The sequence below is a fragment of the Protopterus annectens genome, chromosome 8.part0 (genome assembly GCF_019279795.1).
Source record: "Protopterus annectens isolate FY-2018-M chromosome 8.part0, PAN1.0, whole genome shotgun sequence".
Taxonomy (NCBI): domain Eukaryota; kingdom Metazoa; phylum Chordata; order Ceratodontiformes; family Protopteridae; genus Protopterus; species Protopterus annectens.
The window spans coordinates 1347394943-1347416104 of record NC_056741.1 but is presented as its reverse complement, the minus strand read 5'-3'; the positions used below and the strand labels follow the sequence as shown (position 1 = coordinate 1347416104).

The 21162-nt window shown below is 43.4% G+C and overlaps 1 protein-coding gene across 5 annotated transcripts in view; it reads right to left on the bottom strand.

Annotated features, from left to right (window-relative positions):
* Window positions 1-21162, bottom strand: part of KMT2A (lysine methyltransferase 2A) — a 3231120-nt gene that overhangs the window by 637690 nt on the left and 2572268 nt on the right. For 4 of the 5 annotated variants that reach the window (XM_044080894.1, XM_044080897.1, XM_044080896.1 and 1 more), the window contains exon 28: window positions 1851-1925. The exons of the other annotated variant lie outside the window; for it this stretch is intronic. In XM_044080894.1, coding sequence (XP_043936829.1) covers window positions 1851-1925 — 75 coding nt within the window. The remainder of the gene's footprint in view (window positions 1-1850; window positions 1926-21162) is intronic. 5 annotated transcript variants of the gene reach the window in all.

The window sequence follows — 21162 nt, the reverse complement described above, 5'->3', positions numbered from 1 at the left end:
CATGCATGTGCATACCTATCTATACTAACTGGGTGCAAGAGATGCAAGTTATAATTTCTGATTTTCCTATCCAAAAAAACTAGTGTGCTTAGCGAAATTAACGTTACTGCTCTTTCTCTCCTACCTACCCCACTTTACCTTCCAAATTATTTTTTTTTTACTAGCAGACCATGTACAATGTAGGTAAATTAACAACCATCACCAAACTTCAATATTTAGTCATTTTACCTTTAAGTACTAGTGTTCCAGTTTACTGTTAACTTGCTTTAATCTTCAACTGCAATAAACAAATTGCCTTATTTTTACCATTTCTTACATTTTCAGAAGCTTACTGATTCATTAGTTTGATGTACACTACAGTACCACTCCTTTTCATGTTTACATCAATGCTTCTTTTACATTTTGTTCTCTTATTGCATTTACAGTTAAAAAGTCCCTGTTAAGTTTTCTTGTTTGCTTTCAATAAAATAAAAAAGATAAGGTAAAGTGTATGGCTCACAAGTATGCAACAAAGTCCAAAAGGTTTAGGATTTTTGCTTGGAAGTGTCTGCATATGTATTTTTATACCCCAAGCAGACTTCAAAGAATTTTCCTCAGGCAGACAGCAAATGCTGGAGTTGTAATGGAGAAGAAAGAGGCAACTGTGAACACGTTTTGGGAATCTAAGGAGTTGGCAGGCTTTAAAAACTCTGTTCATCTCTCTGTCAAAAATATTGACTAAGCAAATGGTTGTAACTAAGGACATTATTATTTTGAGCTGGAACACAGAATCTGAATTCTCGAGTCATAGTAAGGCCTTCCTAAGTTTAATTCTGTTGATTGCCAAAAAAGCAATTAAAAAATGGAACTCTGAGCCTAAACCAAATGTATCTGAAATATTGAACACTATACAACAGATAAACTGGAAAAGGAATCATGAGAAAAGGGAAGGAGCAAATTACATATACATAGAAACACATGGAAAATGTGGGAACATTACATACAGAATAATTTTCAGGAGGAGGAAGGAGTGACATTTAAGGGAAGGCAAGAACTGAGCAAATTATGTAATGCTGGACTAAACAGCTATAAAAAAGAAATGCTGAGTGACATACAGTATATGTAAAAGGAAAAATGTTAATATAGTTTTTTTTTTCCTTTTCTGTTAATGTATGTTTGCCTGTGTTTTAGGTGATAATTTAATAAAGGTGTTTACAAAAAAGTGGAGTCTCTCAGAATGGACCTCAATGACATGGTTGATGGAAAGACTTTGGTAAGGCTAATCAACAAACTACAGAAAAGTATTCATTAGGTCAGCTTTCACTGTTAGCAGGACATGCTTGAGACCACCATGTTGAAAAGTTACATGGCACAAATTTTTACATTAGAATTAAAAATGGGGCTCGAAGAGGGAAAGGTTGCTGTTCAAAGATTGTTGAATACAAGTCTAAATAAAAAAGATGCAACACTCAGTTTTCAGCCCTCCTTAAATCTACCATGAGTAATAACTTCTGGAATTTCCTGCATAATTTTTAAACCATGATGTACTAAAACATTTAACTCATGCCCCCTATGTTGCTACCACACTAATACCAAGTTCTTGAATGTCTGGCTTCTTTAATCACAGCCGTAAACTATCTACACACTGATAACAGGTGAACTATTAGAAGCATCACAGGACAGACAAATATAACAAATGTAGACTCCTGCACAGTTTAAAGGGCTGAATGGTACAGAAGAGAAAAGCTATAACAAAAATCTGTCTGCAAATTCATCTGAGGATAAACATTTACTAATTTAAAAAAAAATGAATTTGTTCCATGAACAAACTCTGTGTAGTGCAGAGCAGCAGATGTCCAGTTCTTCCTTACCCTGTTGAGTGCATACATTCCTGAGGTTGTTTTTGATTGTCAATGTCCATTTCAGGCACATCTACTGCACTCATCCTGTAAGACACAACAAAGACTCTGCAAAAATGTTTCCAAATACAAGAAACTAGAATATGTTTAATCCTTTTCAACTGACTGCATTTCTAGAGTCATTCTATTACAAAGGTAATCTTAACTGCAGAAATTGTGCAGTCATGTTCACGTGCTTAAGCAAAAACTAAAGCACTTTCTGTGCCTGTGCAATCACGGTTTTACATAAAAATTAAAATCTGATCAACTGTTGATTCTTCTACTTCCTTAACAGCCCCAAATACAATTGCTTCTAAAAACATGCACATACTAGGGTGAGAGTTTCTGACTTACAAGGACTACAAAAAAGTACTGTTATATTAGGAAATTACCATAAATACAGATGTTTGAGACTATTCACTGCCTTCATGGTTCAAAGCAGTAGACTATAATGCCTTCCACACATTCAGACCAGCTACAACACAGACAGGGACTAAAGATGGAGGTGTCTTGGTTTACATCAAAATAAACATACCTCAAGGCTGTACAAATAGAATAAAGCACTTGAGGTTCTCCATGTTCAAATCACCAAAGTCAAAATCCCATACCATTTCCTTGCAAGCTACAGGTCCCCCTATATTTATCAGGAAACCCATAACATGTATTTAAACTTAGTGGAAACACTCACCATCCAACCCAGTACTATATTCATGGGTGACTTTAATTACTCCAATATTAAATGAAAATCATATACAACATCAAATGTGAAAGCACAGAAGAGAATCCAGGATTTTGTAAACACAAACTCCTTAGACCAGACTGTCAATACACCAACCAGGGATGTAAACTAAGTGGACGTGGTCCTCACTAAATATGAGAGGGTGCGCCACACAATCCCTATTGTAATGTCTTCTCTGGTAAGGTCAGACCCCAAAATAGTCTCCTATGAAGTAAATATAAAACTTGGAATCCCAGCTAACCATGGAATTGTTCAGGAACTACTCTAAGGCTAACGCCCTACTATTAAGTGCTAACCTGGAAAAATTTCAAGCCCCTATAAACCCTAAGAATACTGGTACCTATGTGGAACTGCCACAGAAACCTTATACAAAGCATATTAATAGCTGCATAGAGGTAGCTGTACCCACCAGGAAAAGATAAGGAACTAACTAAAAAAAAAGTAGGTCACCCTGGGGGAATTGCAACATAGGCTATATAACAGAAGGAAGAAGATCATGGCAAAAACGAGGTGGTGTAGCACAACAGGATAAAACCATTCCCAAACTAAACAAACAACTTAGAATACAAAGTCTACTAAAGCCAAATTTGAGGTAGATTTGGCCTCCCATGCCAAGGACAACCACAAGGCATTCAATTAGCTATGTCCGCAACCTCAAAGGCAATACACAATTGCATGCAGTGCTCATCGTTAATGGAGCCACCCATACTAAGCTAGAATATATAAAAAGCCCACTGGCGGAAAAATTCAGCTCTAACTTTCCCCCTCTTTCCCCCTTAACCTACCCCGAGGAAGCACCATCAATTATAACACCCTCCCCCCAACTATCAATTCGGAACAGGTCCTCAATGCTCTAAGGTCAAAAATATTGCATCAATGGGCCCAGACAATATTCCAGGATGACTTCTAAATAGCATGAAACATGACCTACCAGGCCCGCTAGAATTGCTATTTAACTACAGTCTCCAAACAAGTTTTGTGTCTCAGAAATGGAGAACAGCAACAGGCATCCCTCTGCACAAAAGTGGGCCATCTATAGACCCACTAGTCTCATATGTAAAGTCATGGAAAGAATTATAATGGAAATGATCAATAATGACACAGGAGACCTCCAGACACTGGACCCAACCCAATTCGGTTTCATCAAGGGCAGGTCATGCCTACTCAAGCTGGTGGACTTCTTTCAGAAGGTCACCAATGCAATGCATGAAGACAAAACGGTTCACACTGCCTACCTTAACCTGGTCAAGGTATTAGACACAATATCCGACTCCAGCACTGTTGACAAACTCAAGAGGTTAGGTATAAACCCTTATGTCACTTGCTGGATAGCCAGCCGGCTCAAAAGACAGGACCCAGCAAGTTAGACTTGGGGAGTTCACTTCTACAATGAGGCCAATCACAAGCACAGCACCTCAGTGGCCAGCCCTGGAACTGCTCCTTTTTGGCATTTATTTCTCTGAAGTCAAGACCAATGTCAAGGGCCTATGGCTGATTAAATCTGCAGATGATTGCAAGTAAGCAGCAGTCATAAAAGCCCCCACTGACACAAATGTTCTCCAAGAAGGGCTGTCACAGACAAATAACTGGTCTTAGAACCATGGACTAAAACTAAATGCTAAGATATGCATAATAATATCTTTCAGGAAGTCATTCGGCCCATGGTAACTATCACATTGACAACACACCCCTAAGAGTTGACCTAGAAGTCAGGTAGTTGAGGACAAGCAGACAGTAATCTAGTCTTTGACCATCATGCGTCTACAGTAGTAAGAAAATCATTTGATACCATGCAACTTTTAAACAAAATTACAGTATCTAGGCCCAAGGACATCCTTTTCCACTGTATTCAGCATTCATCAGACCTATCATTGAATACAATGCACTCTTGGGTATGTACCTAACCAGACACATCCAACAACTGGAACGTCCACAGATGTTCCTCATTAAAAGAATACAGGGCGTAAGCAAACTGCCTCAAGGCTCTAACCCTGTATGTCTCCTACAGATTGTTGAAGGGAGATCTATGCCAGGCATACAACGCTTTATCAGACCGCACCCTGACGGACCTCCACAATATCTACAAAACAAACAGCACCAAAATTACCCATATAAAATACTTAAACTTTGCATATAATATAAACTGGACCTACTGGAGAGACAGGTATGCATCCCAGACACTACCCCTTCTCTGGAACAAGCTCCCCATCCATGTGAAGCAGAGTTCCTTCCTAACCCATTTCAAGTGCAACTTAGACATTTGATGGGTAACAGGAAATTCATCCCTGATTTGGCACCCATGTCTCTAATGGAAAAAGGCAGCCTGTAAATAAATGGCTCATCTCCTATGCCCCTGCATGTAAATGTTTAATCTTCCAAGACCCTGCTTAAGCTTATCAAGGGAACCAAAACTTGTCAGAGACTTGGGATGCAAAGCTAGGCTTAAAAAGTCCCTTGTGGTTGTTAGCCTAGTAAACAGCTATGAACCTATGCTGCAGTAATACCTCTTGCAACTTTCTGCCAGACTTCACCTTCTCCCACAGTCTGGCATATGTCCTCATCTTCTGACATCAGGACGTAGGCAGTATAAAGGGTCCTCAAGTTGATGCTATATTCTAACCTTTCTTGCCCCTATCAGGTCTCGCATCCCCCCTCCAGAGTTCCAAAAGCAAGACCTGCCCAGATCTGTTGCTAGAACACAATAGGAAAATTTAAAGGGACCTACCTGGGATTGGGTAAAAGAGTGAACAGGAGCAGCAGCAGAACAGGAAAAGGGGATAACCAGAAGGAATTAGTGCTGCAATAATGAAGCTACTGAACATCTACATTTAAAGCAAGAACCTAACAAAACCTAACTATGCAGTTTGTCAAAAAAAAATTCTATTTGTTGAGGTCTAGGATGTATCTTCTTATACGGTCTGATAGCATGTTGCCTTGACCCAGTATGCATGAAGCTATAGGTGGAAGTCCTAGTCATTGAGACACCTGCCACAGGTTTAATGGTATCTGCATAGGTGGTAGGAATTAGTTCCTCCAAGTTTTATATATCAAATCACTATCTTTATCGCACCTAGAGCTAGTCTTTCTTGGAATGTTTCAGAATTACTGCTGCCATCTCCTTTAATGAGCTGAGCTGCCTATTCCATGTAATGCTGATCCTGAGTTTTCTAGGTTGGCTTTGATGCTTTTTTCCCACCAAAGAATTTTTTCAGGCAAGGTAGATGAGGAATTGCTGTTATCGGGACCAGCATTTTTTTGAAACTACTGTAGTTTCATCATGTGCAACTTTGCCAGTGGGACCATTAGGGTGCAAGAAGGAATGCATCTCCAGACCCTCAGAAATTCCCTTGTTCTTAAAGTCTTTTTGCTGGTTAGAGTTATAAATATTATGAGGGGAACCAAACCTTACCCTCTGGTAGAAAAGCTTTCTGTTGGTCTGAGTCTAGGTTTGCTCCCAGGAAAGTAATCCTGGTGATGGGCAAGAGTTGTGAATTCTGGACACAGAGAGTAGCCTCACCTTCTGAAACCAATCCATGGTCATTTGCATGACCATCAGAAGTTCCGCTATTAATGCAACACAGATCAGAGCCATGTGCTAGCAAATAAGGACTACTTTGGTTCTGCAAAAGGCAATGACCACTGCCAGACATTTGATTAATAGTCTAGGTGCAGTAGATAAGTCAAACTAAGAGATGAAATTGGTAGTGTAATCTCTCTGCCTGAAAAGTAAGACTCTCCTGTGTTCCTGTAGAATATGAACTTGAAGGCACAAGTCCTTTAAATCCAGGAACACCATTCAAACCCCCTGAAGAAAAGGGGCAAAATCTTTTGAAGTGTCAGTATTTTGAAATCTGGTACTATCTGGAATTTGTTGAGTTATGAAATGTCCAAAACTGGTTCTCCAGGTTCCTTCTTTACTGGAAAACAAGGAAGACATGCAAGTAGAATCCTGTATCTGCTTCTCCTGAAGGAAAAGGCTTGATACAGCTCTGATGCAAACAATTTTTCTAAGGGAGATGGAAATCCTCTTCCCTTTGTTGTTTTGGAGGGGTGGGAATTGGGCATTCCAATGTTTTCCAAAACAGAAAGTAGTAGCCCATTCTGAAAATTTGCAGTACCCATATGTCTTGAGTGATCTGTTCTCAATTTCTGGCTAAGAAATAGAGTCTTCTTTCCGAGAGGGAAGGGAGAGATTGGGTTGAGGTGGGATTTGAGGGGAAGGAGGAGAGGTGCCGAGTACAATCACAACTGCTCCATGGAAGGAACTGGGTCCTTAGACTCCAAGTCTTGAATGATGGTTGGTTTTTTACTTTCTTTGACCTCTGAATTTTTTTTACCCTGGGTGACTTTATTTCTTGTTTAGGTGAAAAGGCCCAGGACTTAATAGGCAGTTCCTGTTGTATCTAAAGGTAGGGGAAGTAGAATTATTTTAACTGACTTTACCACTTTCCATTTTTTGTCCAGTTTCTCAAACACCTTCTCCACTAAGGGCTGAAAGAAAATACTCCTTTATCCACTGGGGCATGTAGGTGCTCAGCTTTTACCAGAGTTGAGTCCTCAGCCAAGCATGTTTGTTTTTGCACTAACTGAAGGTTTTTGAACATATGAAATTGGCAGTTCAGAGCTCTGATGGCCAGGGTGGCTGAGGCCCACGTCTTCTTGACAAACTGGTGTGAGTCGCTAATCTCCCAATCATTTGGCAAGGGATTCTTGGCTGAACACCTATATGTTCCTTTTGTGGATTTCAAATATATTGCAGCTGGATTCACCACTGGGTTCTTGTTCATAGGTTGGGTACTAGGCTAACGGCCTTAGGGCCTATACAAGCCTAGCCATAACAATTCCCTGGCTATTTCTTACCACAATATTTACTTCCCTGAACCCCTGTCTAGCAGGGCGACTGACATAATCCCCGGGGTAAATTTCCTATCTCCCACCAGTCGTCAAGGTTCCTTTTGAAGAAGGCCAAGGAGGCGCCTTGCTTGACATGTATGGGCAGGCTATTCCTGAGTATGGGGAGTCTCTGGGTCAGGAACCTATCCCTCCAGCATGTTTTGTTCATTGTGATGACAAGGTTTAAATCCCTGGAGCGTGTGGCTCTGATGGATTGAGATTTCTTTAAGTGTAGCATGTCCAACAGCTCTGGGTTTGACATGGCCTTGTATGTGCAGAGATCGTCTCTGAGTAGGCGATATGCGACAGAGTATAGTTGGAGTTTTTCTAGTCGGTCAGCACACGGCATCTGCTTTAGGCCTGTGATTCTTTTAGTGAAATGTTTCTGCGTCCTTTCCAGTTGTTGCAGATGTTTTGTGAGGTACATACTAAATGGGGCGTTGTAATCTAAGATGGGTCTAATGAGGGATGAGTACAGTGGGATAATGACCTCCTTTTTTCTGGATGAGAAGCTCTTAGTGTTGAGGTGTGCCACATAGAAGGATTTCCTGACTGTTGTGCGATGTGGTTAACGAAGGTGAGACCACTGTCCACCTGTGTTCCTAAGTCTCTTATCACACTTTCAGTGTTTAGTGTACTGCCATCTATGTGGTAATTCATGGGTACAGGTTTTTTTTTTTTTTTTTTTTAACTATACACTTCTTGGCATTGAACTTAATCCCATGGCTGTGGCACCAAGCATCTGTTTCTGTAAGGTCCTTTTGTAGAATATGCACATAATTTGGGGGTTCAATAATGGCTCCCAGTTTGCAATCATTTACGAACTTTGTTAGCCAGAGTCCCTCAGTGTAGATGCCAAACAAGAGCAATCCCAGCACTGAGGCCTGAGGTACTCCACTTGTCACTTGTCTGGAGGTGGATTTGGAGTTGGCTACTTTTACAGTGTGGGTTCTGTCAGTAAGCCAGTTGGCAGCCCATCAAGTGACGTAGGGATTTATGCCCAGTTTAGTAAGTTTATCTATGATTCCAGAGTGGGGGATGGTGTCGAAGGCTTTGGCGAGGTCCAGATAGGCTGTGTGGACTGCCTTACCCTCGTCCACGGCTCTGGAGACTGATTTGAAGTAGTCAGTCAGGTTCAGGAGACATGATCAGCCCTTCACGAACCGAAAAGTACAGTTTTGTACCTACCATAAATGTATATGTTCGAGTGTTCACACTGCTGCAGTCATCACACTTGGGTTATCCTGCCGTCAGGTGGTCCCGCAGTCGGCCAGAGTTCAAAGTCTTGGTCCGGAGTCGGTTGCTGTCACTTCTTCCCTGACGTCAGTGCGCCAGGGGTATACAAGATGCATCCGACGCCATTTTCTTCAGTTTTTCTTGCCCCAGATGTCAGGTGCCCCCAACAGGTAGGCAATACATATTGCTAATAAAAAATATATATATAAAAATAAAACAATTCCTTCAGTTACAAGCAAATACACCACAAAGGTTGTATAGGATAGAAAGGTATAGATAACTCCAGCTAGTTCAGAGGGAATGGAGGGAGGGTAACCTGGACTGCAGCAGTGTGAACACTCTAACATCTACATTTATGGTAGGAACAAAACTGTACTATGTTCATCGTGTTACACTGCTGCAGTCATCACACTTGGGTTGAATCCCAAAGCTAAGGATGGGTGGTGGAGCTAAACAGGGTTTGGTGAGGCTAGTAGGCCCTGCAGAACTGCAGTGTCAAAGCTAGCTCTGGTTTTAGAGTATAGAGGTAAGTGATAGTGCTTGGTGAAGGTGTGCACTGAACTCCAAGTTGCAGCCTCCAAAATATCCTTGGTTGGTACCCCTCTCAGGAAGGCTGTTGATGTTGCTGTAGCCCTGGTGGAATGGGGCCTGATGTTACCAGGCACATTTCCCATGGTGTGTGTAGCAGAAATGGATGCAATGTCCTATCCATTTTGAAATGGTCTGTTTTGAGATAGCTTTTCCTTGTGATCCTGCAGCATAGGATACAAAGAGCTGGTCAGATTTTCTGAAAGCCTTAGTTTTATCCAAGTAATAACGTAATTGCCTGTGAATGTCCAAAGAGTGTAGGAGCCTTTCCCCTTTGTTCTGGGGGTTTGGGTAAAAGGTAGGCAAATGAATGGTTTGGTTTAGGGCCACACTGGAAACCACCTTTGGCATAAAGGAAGGGTTAGTTCGTAAAGAGACTCTGTCTTGATGAAAAATGATGAAAAGCTCCACTGCCATTAGGGACTGTAGTTCTGAGACTCTTCGTGCTGAAGTTATTGCTAGCAGCAGGGCAGTTTTCCATGATAGGAACTTTAGATCAGCTGTGAAAGCTGGTTCAAAGGGTGGTAGTGTAAGTTTTTCCAAAACAAAGTTGAGATCCCAAGTTGGTGTTGGTGCTCTCCGGGGCTGTCTTATGTTCTTAGCCCCTCTGAGGAACTGTCTTAGTAATGGATGTGAAAATATAGGAGGGTCCGTGTTGTATTGAGCTGAAATAGCTGAGGCGTGGATCTTAATAGATGAGAAGGAAAGTCCTTTGTGCAACATCTCAGTTAAATATTGAAGAATCTGAGGAATATTTGGTACAAGGGGATTTTGGCCTTTAGCCTGGTTCCAGGCGCAGAATCTTTTCCATTTGTCTGAATGGTGCTGGGCCTCCTGGCCTCCAGAATGACGTCCATCACAGCTTTAGAGAGAAGTGTTGACTGGTTGTTTAGGCAATTTGCCATGCAGCCAGATTTAAAGTCTTGAGCTGGCTGTGTAGAATCTGATTGTTTTGCTGAGTGAGCAGGTGAGGAATTGTAGGTAAAATCCATGGGGGGCCTTGAGCCATGCTCCTTAGTATTGGATACCAGTGTTGGCGTGGCCAATCTGGAACAATGAGTATCATTTGTGGCCTCTCTAAGCTGGCTTTCAGCAGCACCTTTGCCAGAAGAGGCAGTGGAGGAAAGGCATACACTGCAAATGTTTTCCAACTGAATGAGAGGGCGTCCACTTTCCAAGCTAGTGTGTGGTATGTCCTAGTGCAGAATTTCCGTAGTTGGTAGTTTTGGGGGGAAGCAAACAGATCTATGTCTGGGCTCCCCCATTTTTGAGATATCACTGTGAATACTTGTGGATCTAGTTTCCACTCATGAGGATCTATGATGTTTCTGCTTAGATTGTCTGCCAATGTGTTTTTCTTTCCTGGCAGGAATTGTGCTTGTAGTTGAACTTGATAGGTCAGTGCTGTGTTCCACAAGGTCATTGCTTGTTGGCATAGGGGGTAGGAGTGTGTGCCCCCTTGCTTGTTGATGTACCACATCACTGTGGTGTTGTCTGTCTTTATTAGGAGTTGTCCTGGATGTAGGAGGTCCTTGAAAGCTGTTAGGGCGTTTTGTACAGCTAGCATCTCTTTTTGATTGATATGTAGATGCCTTTGGTCTGCAGACCATTTACCCTGAATACACTGTCCTGCCATGTGCGCTCCCCAGGCATAATCCGATGCATCTGTTGTTATAGTTTGCCTGGTTGTGGGTAAGGTAAAAGGCTGACCCTTGTTGAGGTGACATGCCTGAGCCCACCATAGAAACTCCTGTTGAAGGCAGGGTATGAGTGGAATTATTGTTTCCAAACTGTGGCTGTGTTGAGTCCATACGCTTTTCAGATACCATTGTAATTTCCTCATATGCAGTTTTGCAAATGGTAGTAGTAGTAGTATGCAAGATGCCATGAATCCCAAGGCCTGCAGAATTTTTCTTGCAGGGAGTTGGGTCTTGGTTGCCATCATTTTGAAGTATTGAGTCAGTTGTCCTTGCTTGTCTGACGTGAGATAAGCCATCTGTCCATTGTATTTAAGCTGGCACCCAGGAATATTATGTCTTGTGAGGGCACTAGTTTTGACTTCTTTTCATTTACTGTGTACCCTAGGCAACTTAGTAGGTTTTTGACAAATGCCAGATGCTTTAATAGAATGTCCTTGCTTTCTGCTTGAATGAGGCAGTCGTCCAGGTATGGATATATTTGAATCCCTCTTTGTCTGCAGTATGCAATTACTGGTGCCAGGCATTTTGTGAAGAACCTGTGCGCAGTAGATAAGCCAAAGGGCAGTGCACAGAATTGGTAATGGGTTGAACCTGCTATAAATCGGAGGTATCTTCTGCAATTTTGTCTGATAGGGAAATGCAGGTATGCCTCCTTGAGGTCCAACGTTACTAGCCAAGCCTTCTTGCCCAGCATGGGAAGAAGTTGCTGTAGTGTTAGCATCTTGAATTTGGGTACTTCCAGGTATGTGTTTAGAATCGAGAGGTCCAGAATGGGTCTCCAGGCTTTGTCCTTTCGGGGGAACTAGAAACAGTCGAGTAAAATCCTTGTCCTTGCTCCTGTGTAGGAACCTGTCGAATGGCTCTCATGTCCATGAGAACTGAAATTTGCTTTTGAGCCTCTGCCCATTGATTTGGTGGCAGGTTTGGCATTCCTTTTATCCTTGGCAAAGTGTGGAAGTGGAATCTGTATCCTTGAGATACAATATTTAGGACCCATTTGTCTTTTGTGATGATGTGTCTGCAAAAAGTGCTAGTTTTCCCCCCAAGGCAGCTGCCAAGAGGGTTTTGCTTGGAAATCTGAGGGGTAAGTCATTGTGTTTGTCCTCTGGTAGTTTGAGACCTGTCTTGTCCTCCTTTTTGGGTTGTGGCACCCCATTGTCGAGGCTGGTAAGAGCCTTGTGACTGGCCTCTGCCCCTTGGGCGTGTGTATCTGCCCCTCTGTGGTCTGGCAGAAGCTGGAAAGGACCAGTTTTTGGTTAGCCAATTTCTGCTGAAACGAGGGGGTTGAACCTGTAAAAAATCCTTGACCGTCTGCATAGATTTTGCCTTATCCTCCATTTTCTTTAAAACTTCTTCTGCTTTTACACCAAATAAAACATCCTGCTGTAAAGGTGCATCCAATAACTTTGCTTTAACATGATCAGGTAAAGTTTGTTCTTTTAACCAAGCATGCCTACGTATGAGAGACCCTGTCACTGCTGCTCTACAAGAAGCTTCCAATAAATCAAATCCACATTGTAAAGTATGTTTTCCCACTTGTTCAGCTGCATGCAACAAATCTTGCATTTCCTTGTAATCAGGCTGTTCTGTATGTGTGCGCATTTTTTGTTTTAAATGAGACATCAAATATTGTTGATATTTCAGCATGTGAAACTGACAATTTAAGGCCCTCATAGCTAGAGTAGCTGAGGTATATACTTTCTTTCCCCATCTGTCTAGTGCTCTAGAATCCCTTTCAGAGGGCACAGGATTTTTAGCAATAGAGGCTTTAACCCCTTCGGGACCCTGGGAAATGGTTTCTGGGTCAGCAACAGGGCTTTTACACAGGAATTTGTGTGAGTCAGGGACTCTGTAGTATCTGTCTGGTTTGGCTGGTGCAGGAGGTAGTGAATCTGGGTTAAGACTAGATTCTGAGTAAGCATCATCCACAATGTCTAACACAGGTGGAATAGCAAGTGGTCTGTGCTGGGATAGTAAAAGGAACTCTCGGAGCCTTTTCTTAGAATCAGAATAATCCTGGCCTTACCAGTGGAAATGTTCCCTCATGGTATGTAAGGTTTCCCCAAAAGAGTAGTCTTCTGGGGGAGATGCAGAAGGGATACACACTTCAGCATCAGAGTCTTCATAAGGGGGAAGGAATATTCCTGTTCCTCAGAAGAATCCGAGGAAATTGAAACCTGGTCAGAGGAAGCGTATTCCTCCTCCTGTCTTGGCCTTTTATCAGGAGGGGGATGGAAACCTCTGATTAGGGTAATTAAGTCTTCAGCCATCTTAAGCATGTTTCTTAGGCATGGGGCCTTGTACTGGAGACTGCTGAACAGTCTTCTTTGTTTTTAAAGGAGTTTTCAGCTTTGCATAGGATTTAATAGTGAGTGTAGTCGGTCTGAAAACACCTTCTGCAACTGAAGGCGTTTCAACTGCACCGGAATCTCCTTCAGGCATGGAGTCGGATGGGCCTAGGGTTAAAGGTTGTCCGCTTGTGAATCGGATGTCGCCTGGGGTTCTAAATCAGCGGTCGTCAGGGGCTGCGTAGGCACCTCACTGAAAACCGGAGAACCGGCGACTGGCCTAGCAGAGGCCTCAGAGTCTGGTTTGGGTCTCAGCTGCCTGTCCTTATCTTTGCGTTTTTTATGTATTCCGGTCGTCGGTTGTTCCGACGGCATGGTATAATTAAATTTCCTACCAAAATAATGTCGGGCGAAATCAAACCGACGTTTAATAGTTCGTTTATTAAACCTAGCACAAAACCGACAACCTGTGACGTCGTGGTCTGGGCCTAGGCAAGGAATACAATAAGAATGAAAGTCCTTATGAGGTATTTGCTTCCCACAAGAAATACAATTGTTAACTTTTTCTGACATCGGACTGAAGTAAGAAAAGGTTCCCCAACGGGGTACTTAGCTTTATTGAAGACTTTGGTCTGAAATTCGATTTGAAAATCTGAGGAGTTGGCCGACCGGCACTTGCGAACTGCTTCTGCTTCGGGCACCGCGCGGCAAGAAAGACTGAAGAAAATGGCATCGGATGCATCTTATATACCCCTGGCGCACTGACGTCCGGGAAGAAGCGACAGCAACCGACGCTGGACCAAGACTTTGGAACTCTGGCCGACTGCGGGACCGCCTGACGGCAGGATAACCCAAGTGTGATGACTGCAGCAGTGTAACACGAAGAACATCTGGGTTGGGTCCAGTGTTTGAAGGTTGCCAATGTCTTTGTTTATAAGTTCCATAATAATACGTTCCATGGCCTTGCAGATCTGGCTAGTCAGACTGATGGGATGGTAGTTCCCAGGATCCAAGGTGGATCCCCCCTTGTGGAGTGGGATAACTGTAGTTGTGTGCCACTCAGTGGGCATGAAGCCTGAGGTGAGGCTATGATTAGGGGGATGTCTGGGAATCAAGCACTCTAAAAAGCTATCAGGCTTCCTGGGAGGTAGGGAGAAAGGAACTGGACTGCAATGGTACTTCTACAAACACACTAAGATTCTGTGGACTGGAGGTACAGCAGAAGTCTACGGACAGATAGGCTCAGGAGCTTTCTAGTTAGCTAGAGCCTGGGAGAAATTCACAGACTCCCAATTAAAGGATTTCTTCATCTTATGAAGGGTATCCCCAAAAATAAGCCTTCACGGGGTGAAGCAAAGGACAAGTTGTCTTCAGAATCCACAAATGTCTGAGGATGAAGATGCCCTGTGCAGGCTAGTTGCTCTTCATCCACTGCCTCCTAGGAATCTTCATCTCGAGGGTGTATGTCTCCCTTTTTTTTCTTTCGGGTTGGGGGGGGTCCTAGTACAGGTTACTTTTAAACTGTGGGCTGCCTAGCCCTCAAAGTCTTGCTCCACCATGACTAGGTCATATGATGAGACCTGGATTGAGGTGACAGGGGATTCTGGCACTTTTGACTGGGGCAAACCTATTGCCTTTTTGGTCTGGTTGTCGTGAGCTTAGGAAGGATGACAAAGCATCAGACTGCAGGTGGGTGGATGTAACCTCAATCCAGTTCCCAGATAATTCCTCATCATTTATCAAGGGAATACCGCCCTCACCCATGATCACCAGAACCCTGGTGTCAGAAGTCACAGGCTGCTTAGCAACTTTATTCCCAAGCGACACTGAGATGTCAAAGTGTGAGAACTCTCAATTTATGGCAGCCTCATGAAGGGAAGCACAAGCGGATATGGGCCTAACAGCAGGGATTGCAATGGAGCCTAACCTGAGCAGTGATCCCAACTGAGGTAGGGAGTTGGACATAGATGTCTTCACCCTCCTGAACAGCTTTCTCCTTTCGGCATTTGTCTTTTAACTTTTTGTGTATGACAGCCTTGGAACCGATGGATGCCAGAGTATGCAAGGGCCTAGTCCTATCTGATTCTAAATATTGCTGGTGGGATTCATCTCTATGTTTAATGGTTTCATTATTGAATCTAGTACAAAAGGGCCAGTTAGGTAGTTCATACTGAGGCCCTAACCAGAATAAGCAATAGGAGTGGAAGTTTTTGCAAGCATTTGTTTACCCACACAAAAAGCAATAAACGTTGTTAAACATATAAAAAAAAATAAGATTTGAAAATCTTCAATAGCATACTTCTCTAAATACTCTGGTAGATCAATATGACTGAAGTACTGAAGATGCACTCAATTGCTGCCTAATGCATCAGACGATAAACAGAAATAAACGAGACTGACGCAATGAGAAACTGTTTTGGGGTCCAACGGCAAGAAAAGACTGATATCATGGCATCAGCCAGCTCCCTATATACCCAAGCATACTGATGTCAGATAGGATGTCCATCAGCCTGAGGGAGAATTTACTCTGGTAGTCGGGCCGGCCAAGAGCTTACATGGCAGGAAATCCCACAAGTCAGGACTGCAACAGTGAAACATGAAGAACATCAGTGGATGACCTACTGATTACTGTTTCAGTATTCCTGGCATATGGGTTGTCACCGCTGACTTCTGGCTGGGGTAACAAAGCTTTACCCTCCCTAGGTAGTAAGTCTGACACATGACCTTGGGTTGTATGTGCACGAGTGTGGATCCTTAGACTATCTCTCTACATCAGAGGCCTGAAGACTACTGAGAGAGGGGACTGCTCAACTAGGAGGGGTGTAGCGCGAATAGGTAAAAAACTTCCCCATTCCCATCTAACAGAGCAGACGTTAAAGCAAAGGAGCAGAAGAATATTAAGGTTGAAATGAGGTGAAGAAGGGATGGATGGTGGGATGGAATACTGCAACAGTGACTAGTAGGACAACTACTGTTATGATAAATTCATACACAACTGTAATGTGTTCTGACTGAAATTTCAGCATTTCCAACATATGGATGACTCCTACAACTGCAGGAAGAAAGAAATATGGTTGGCTACTGAGTAGAAGAGTTATCCAGGAGTCTGGACAGAACTGACCAAGCAAAGGCTGCCCTGGACCTGCAGAAAGCATCAATTTTGTAGTGTGGTACAATTGTCCGCAGAAGACCAAGTGGCAGCCTCTAAGGCAGACCTAGAGTCTATTCCTTTGTGAAATTCCCCCGAGAAAGCCACTGCCCTAGTGGAATGTGCTTTAGGGCAGGAAGGCAAGGTCTTATCATAGAGCTAGTAGAAAAAAAAGCCTTGAAAATCCAAGTTGCAATAGTTTGTTTGGAGACTGGCTGGCACAGCTTAGGGCTCATACAAATCATACAAAGTACAGTTGTGTACCTAACATAAATGTAGATGTTAGAGTGTATTCACTGTTGCAGTCATTACTCTTGGGTTATCCTGCTGGCAGGCTACCCGCAGTTGGCCTGAATTCCAAAGTCCTGGTCCGGCGTCGGTTGCTGTCGCCTCTTCCCTGACGTCAGTGCGTCAGGGGCAAAAAAGATGCAGCCAACGCCATTTTCTTCAGTTTTTCTTGCTCCAGATGTCAGGTGCCCCCAAAAGGGTAGGCTAAATAGATTATGCCAATAAACATGCATGCAATAAAGTAAACATTTCCTTCATCTACAAGCAAACACACCACATAGGTTGTATGGAATAGAGAAGTACAGATAAAACCCAGCAAATGAAAGGGGGACGGAGGGAGGGTAACCTGGACTGCAACAGTGAATACACTCGAACATCTACATTTATGGTAGGTACACAATTGTACTATGTTCATCGTGTTTCACTGTTGCAGTCATTACTCTTGGGTTGAATCCCAAAGCTGAGGATGGGTGGCTGGCCTAAATAGGATTAGGAGAGGCTATGAGGCCCTGCAGAACTGCAATGGCAAAGCCTGCTCTGGATTTTGAGTAGAGAGGTAAGTGGTAGTGCTTTGTAAAAGTGTGCACTGAACTCCAAGTTGCAGTCTCTAATATGTCTTTGGTTGGTACTCCTCTGAGGAAGGCTGCTGAAGTGGCTGCTGCTCTGGTAGAGTGTGGCCTAATGCCCTTAGGCACTGATTTGCCATGCTGTGAGTAGCAGAAACGAATGCAATGACCTATCCATTTAAGAAATAGTCTGTTTAGAGATAGCCTTTCCTTGTGATCCTGCAGCATATGCCACTAAAAGTTGCTCAGTCTTCTGAAAGCTTTAGTTCTGTCCAGGTAGAAGCGTAGCTGTCTGTGTATGTCCAAAGAATGCAGAAGTCTCTCACCCTTGTTCTGTGGGTTTGGATATAAGGTAGGCAAGTGAATGGTTTGGTTGAGGGCCACACTGGACACCACCTTAGGCATAAACGTCGGGTTTGTCCTCAGAGAAACCCTGTCTGGATGAAAAATGATAAAAGGTTCCACAGCCATGAGTGCCTGTAACTCCGAGACTCGTCTTGCAGAGGTTATTGCTAGGAGCAGAACTGTTTTCCAGGATAATAATTTTATATCAGCTGTAGAGCCTGGCTCAAAAGGAGGCAGTGTGAGTTTTTCCAAGACATAATTGAGGTCTCATGCAGGTACTGGTGCTCTCCTTGGAGGTCTGATGTTTTTGGCCCCTCTGAGGTACTGCCCTATTAAAGGATGAGAAAAGATAGGTGGTTCCGTATTGTAACAGGCTTAAATGGCACAGGCATGGATCTTAATTGATGAAAAGGAAAGGCCTTTGTCCAGCATCTCAGTTAGGTATTGCAAAATCTGAGGAGTATTTGGTACATACGTGTCAATGCCTTGTTCCTGGTTCCAAGCACAGAATCTCTTCCATTTTTCTGCATAAGATTTTCTGGTACTGGGCCTCCTGGCCTCCAAGATAACATCCATAACAGCTTTTGAAAGAGGAGTGTTCTGAATGGCTACATTATCCGCCATGCTGCCAGATTTAGTCTCTTGAGTTGGCTGTGCAGGATCTGATTGTTTTGTTGGGTCAGTAAGTGAGAAGTCTGAGGCAATGTCCATGCTGGACCTTGAGACAAGCTCTTTAGGATTGGGTACCAGTGCTGGCGTGGCCAGTCTGGGGCAATCAGAATCATTTTTGGCTTCTCTTGTCTGACCTTTACGAGTACCTTGGGAAGGAGAGGCAGTGGAGGAAAGGCATATACTGTTAGGATAGGGCATCCACTTTCCATGCTTGTTTGTGATACATCCTTGTGCAAAATCTCTGTAATTAGCAGTTGTGAGGGGAGGAAAATAGATCTATGTCTGGGCATCCCCATTTCCTTATCATGCTGAAGGCTTGTGGATCCAGTTTCCACTCGTGGGGATCCATGAGGTTTCTGCTTAGTTCGTCTGCCAGAGTAATTATTTTTCCTGGCAGGAATTGTGCTTGCAGATGAACTTGATAAGTCAATGCTGTGTCCCACAAGGTCATTGCTTATCTGCAGAGGGGGTAGGAATGTGTGACTCCCTGCTTATGTACCACATGACTGTAGTATTGTCCGTCTTTAGCAGTAGTTGTCCTGGATGAAGTAGATCCTTGAAAGCTGTCAGGGCATTCTGAACAGCTAACATCTCTTTTTGATTGATATGAAGATGCATCTGGCTTGCGGGCCATGTGCCCCGAATACATTTTCCTGCCATGTGGGCCCCCCCAGGCATAATCTGATGCATCCGTTGTTAGTGTCTGCCTGGCTGTGGGTAAAGTGAATGGCAGACCCTTGTTGTGGTGACAGGCCTGTGCCCACCATCGAAACTCCTGTTGCTGGCAGGGAATGAGGGTAATTAATGTTTCCAGGCTGTGGCAATGTTGAGTCCAAACACTTTTTAGATAACATTGTAGTTTCCTCATATGCAGTCTGGCATATGGAATTAGTAGAATGCAGGATGCCATGAAGCCCAAGGCCTGCAGGATTTTCCTTGCAGATAACTGGGTCTTTGTTGCCAACTTTTTGAAGTAAGAAGTCAGTTGCCTTTGTTTGTCTGGTGCGAGATAAGCCATCTGGGCAGTTGTATTTAAGCTTGCACTCAGGAATATTATCTTTTGAGTGGGTACTAGTTTTGATTTCTTTTTGTTTACTGTGTACCCTAGGCAAATTAGTAATCTTTTTACAAACGCCAGATGCTTTAGAAGAATGTCTTTGTTCTCTGCTTGAATAAGGCAGTCGTCCAAGTAAGGATATATTTGAATTCCTCTGTCTGCAAAATGCAATTACTGGTGCCAGGCATTTTGTAAAGACCCTGGGCACAGTAGATAAGCCAAAGGGCAGTGCAGAGAATTGGTAGTGCATTGAGCCAGCTATGAATCTGAGGTATCTTCTGCAAGATTGTCTGATTGGAACATGCAGGTATGCCTCTTTTAGATCCAAACTTATGAGCCAAGCCTTCTTGCCCAGCATGGGCAGTAGCTGCTGTAGAGTCAACATCTTGAATTTTGGAACATCCAGAAACGTGTTTAGTATAGACAGGTCCAGTACTGGTCTCCAGGCTTTGTCCTTTCTGGGCACCAAGAATAGTCTCCAGTAAAATCCTTGCCCCTGCTCTTGCTTTGGTACTTGTTGAATGGCTCTCATGTCCATGAGGGATGTAATTTGCTTTTGTGCCTCTGCCCATTGGTTGTGTGGCAGGTCTGGCATACCTTTTGCCCTTGGCAGGGTGTGAAAGTGGAACCCGTAGCCCTGGGACACTATATGTTCAAGACCCATTTGTCCTGGGTAATCATTTGCCAATTTGGTGAAAAAAGTGCTAGTTTTCCCCCTAAGGGGGCTTCCAAAAGATAAGTGCTTGGATCTGGCAGAGGTAAGTCATTGGGACTGTTTCTTGTATGGTTGTGATTTGTCTTCTCCGCTTTTGGAGGTAGAAGCACCCCATTGTTTAGGCCTGTATGAGCCTTGGGGCTGAGATCTGCCTCTGGGACGTCTGTATCTGCCTCTTTGTGGCCTGTCTGACACTGGAAAGGACCAATTCTTTGTAGGCCAGTTCCTGCTAAATCTGGGTGGCTGTACCTGTAGGAAATCCTTAACTGTCTGCATGGATTTCACTTTATCCTCCATTTTCTTCAACACCTCTTCTGCCTTAACACCAAAGTATCATGCTGCAATGGAGCATCCAATAATTTTGCTTTAACATGATCAGGCAGATTCTGTTCCTTTAACCAAGCATGCCTTCTAATGACAGAACCCGTAACAGCGGCCCTGCAAGAGGCCTCCAGTGAATCAAAACCACATTGCAAAGTATGCTTTTCCCACTTGTTCAGCTGCATGCAATAAATCCTGCATTTCCTTGTTCTCAGAACATTCAGAATTTGTCAATATCCTCTGTTTAAGTAGTGACGTTAAGTATTGTTGATATTTAAGCATATGAAACTGACAATTTAAAGCCCTTACAGCCAAGGTAGCAGAAGTGTAAACTTTTTTCCCCCATCTGTCCAGCGCCCTAGAATCCCTATCAGAGGGGACAGGGTTTTTTGCAGTGGAAGCCTTGACCCCTTTGGGACCCTGAGATATAGTTTCTGGGTCAGCAGCAGGGTTTTTATATAGAAATTTATGAGAGTCTGGGACCCTGTAGTATCTGTCTGGCTTAGCAGGTGCAGGGGGTAAAGAGTCAGGAGACAAGCCGGACTCTGAAAATACATAATCTACAATGTCTAGAACAGGTGGAATAGCAAGAGGTCTGTGCTGAGGTAATAAAAGAAAGTCCCTGAGCCTTTGCTTAGATTTTGAGTAATCTTGGCTCTCCCAGTGAAAATGCTCCCTCATGGTATGCATGGTTTCCCCAAAAGAATAATCCTCAGGAGGGGAGGCTGA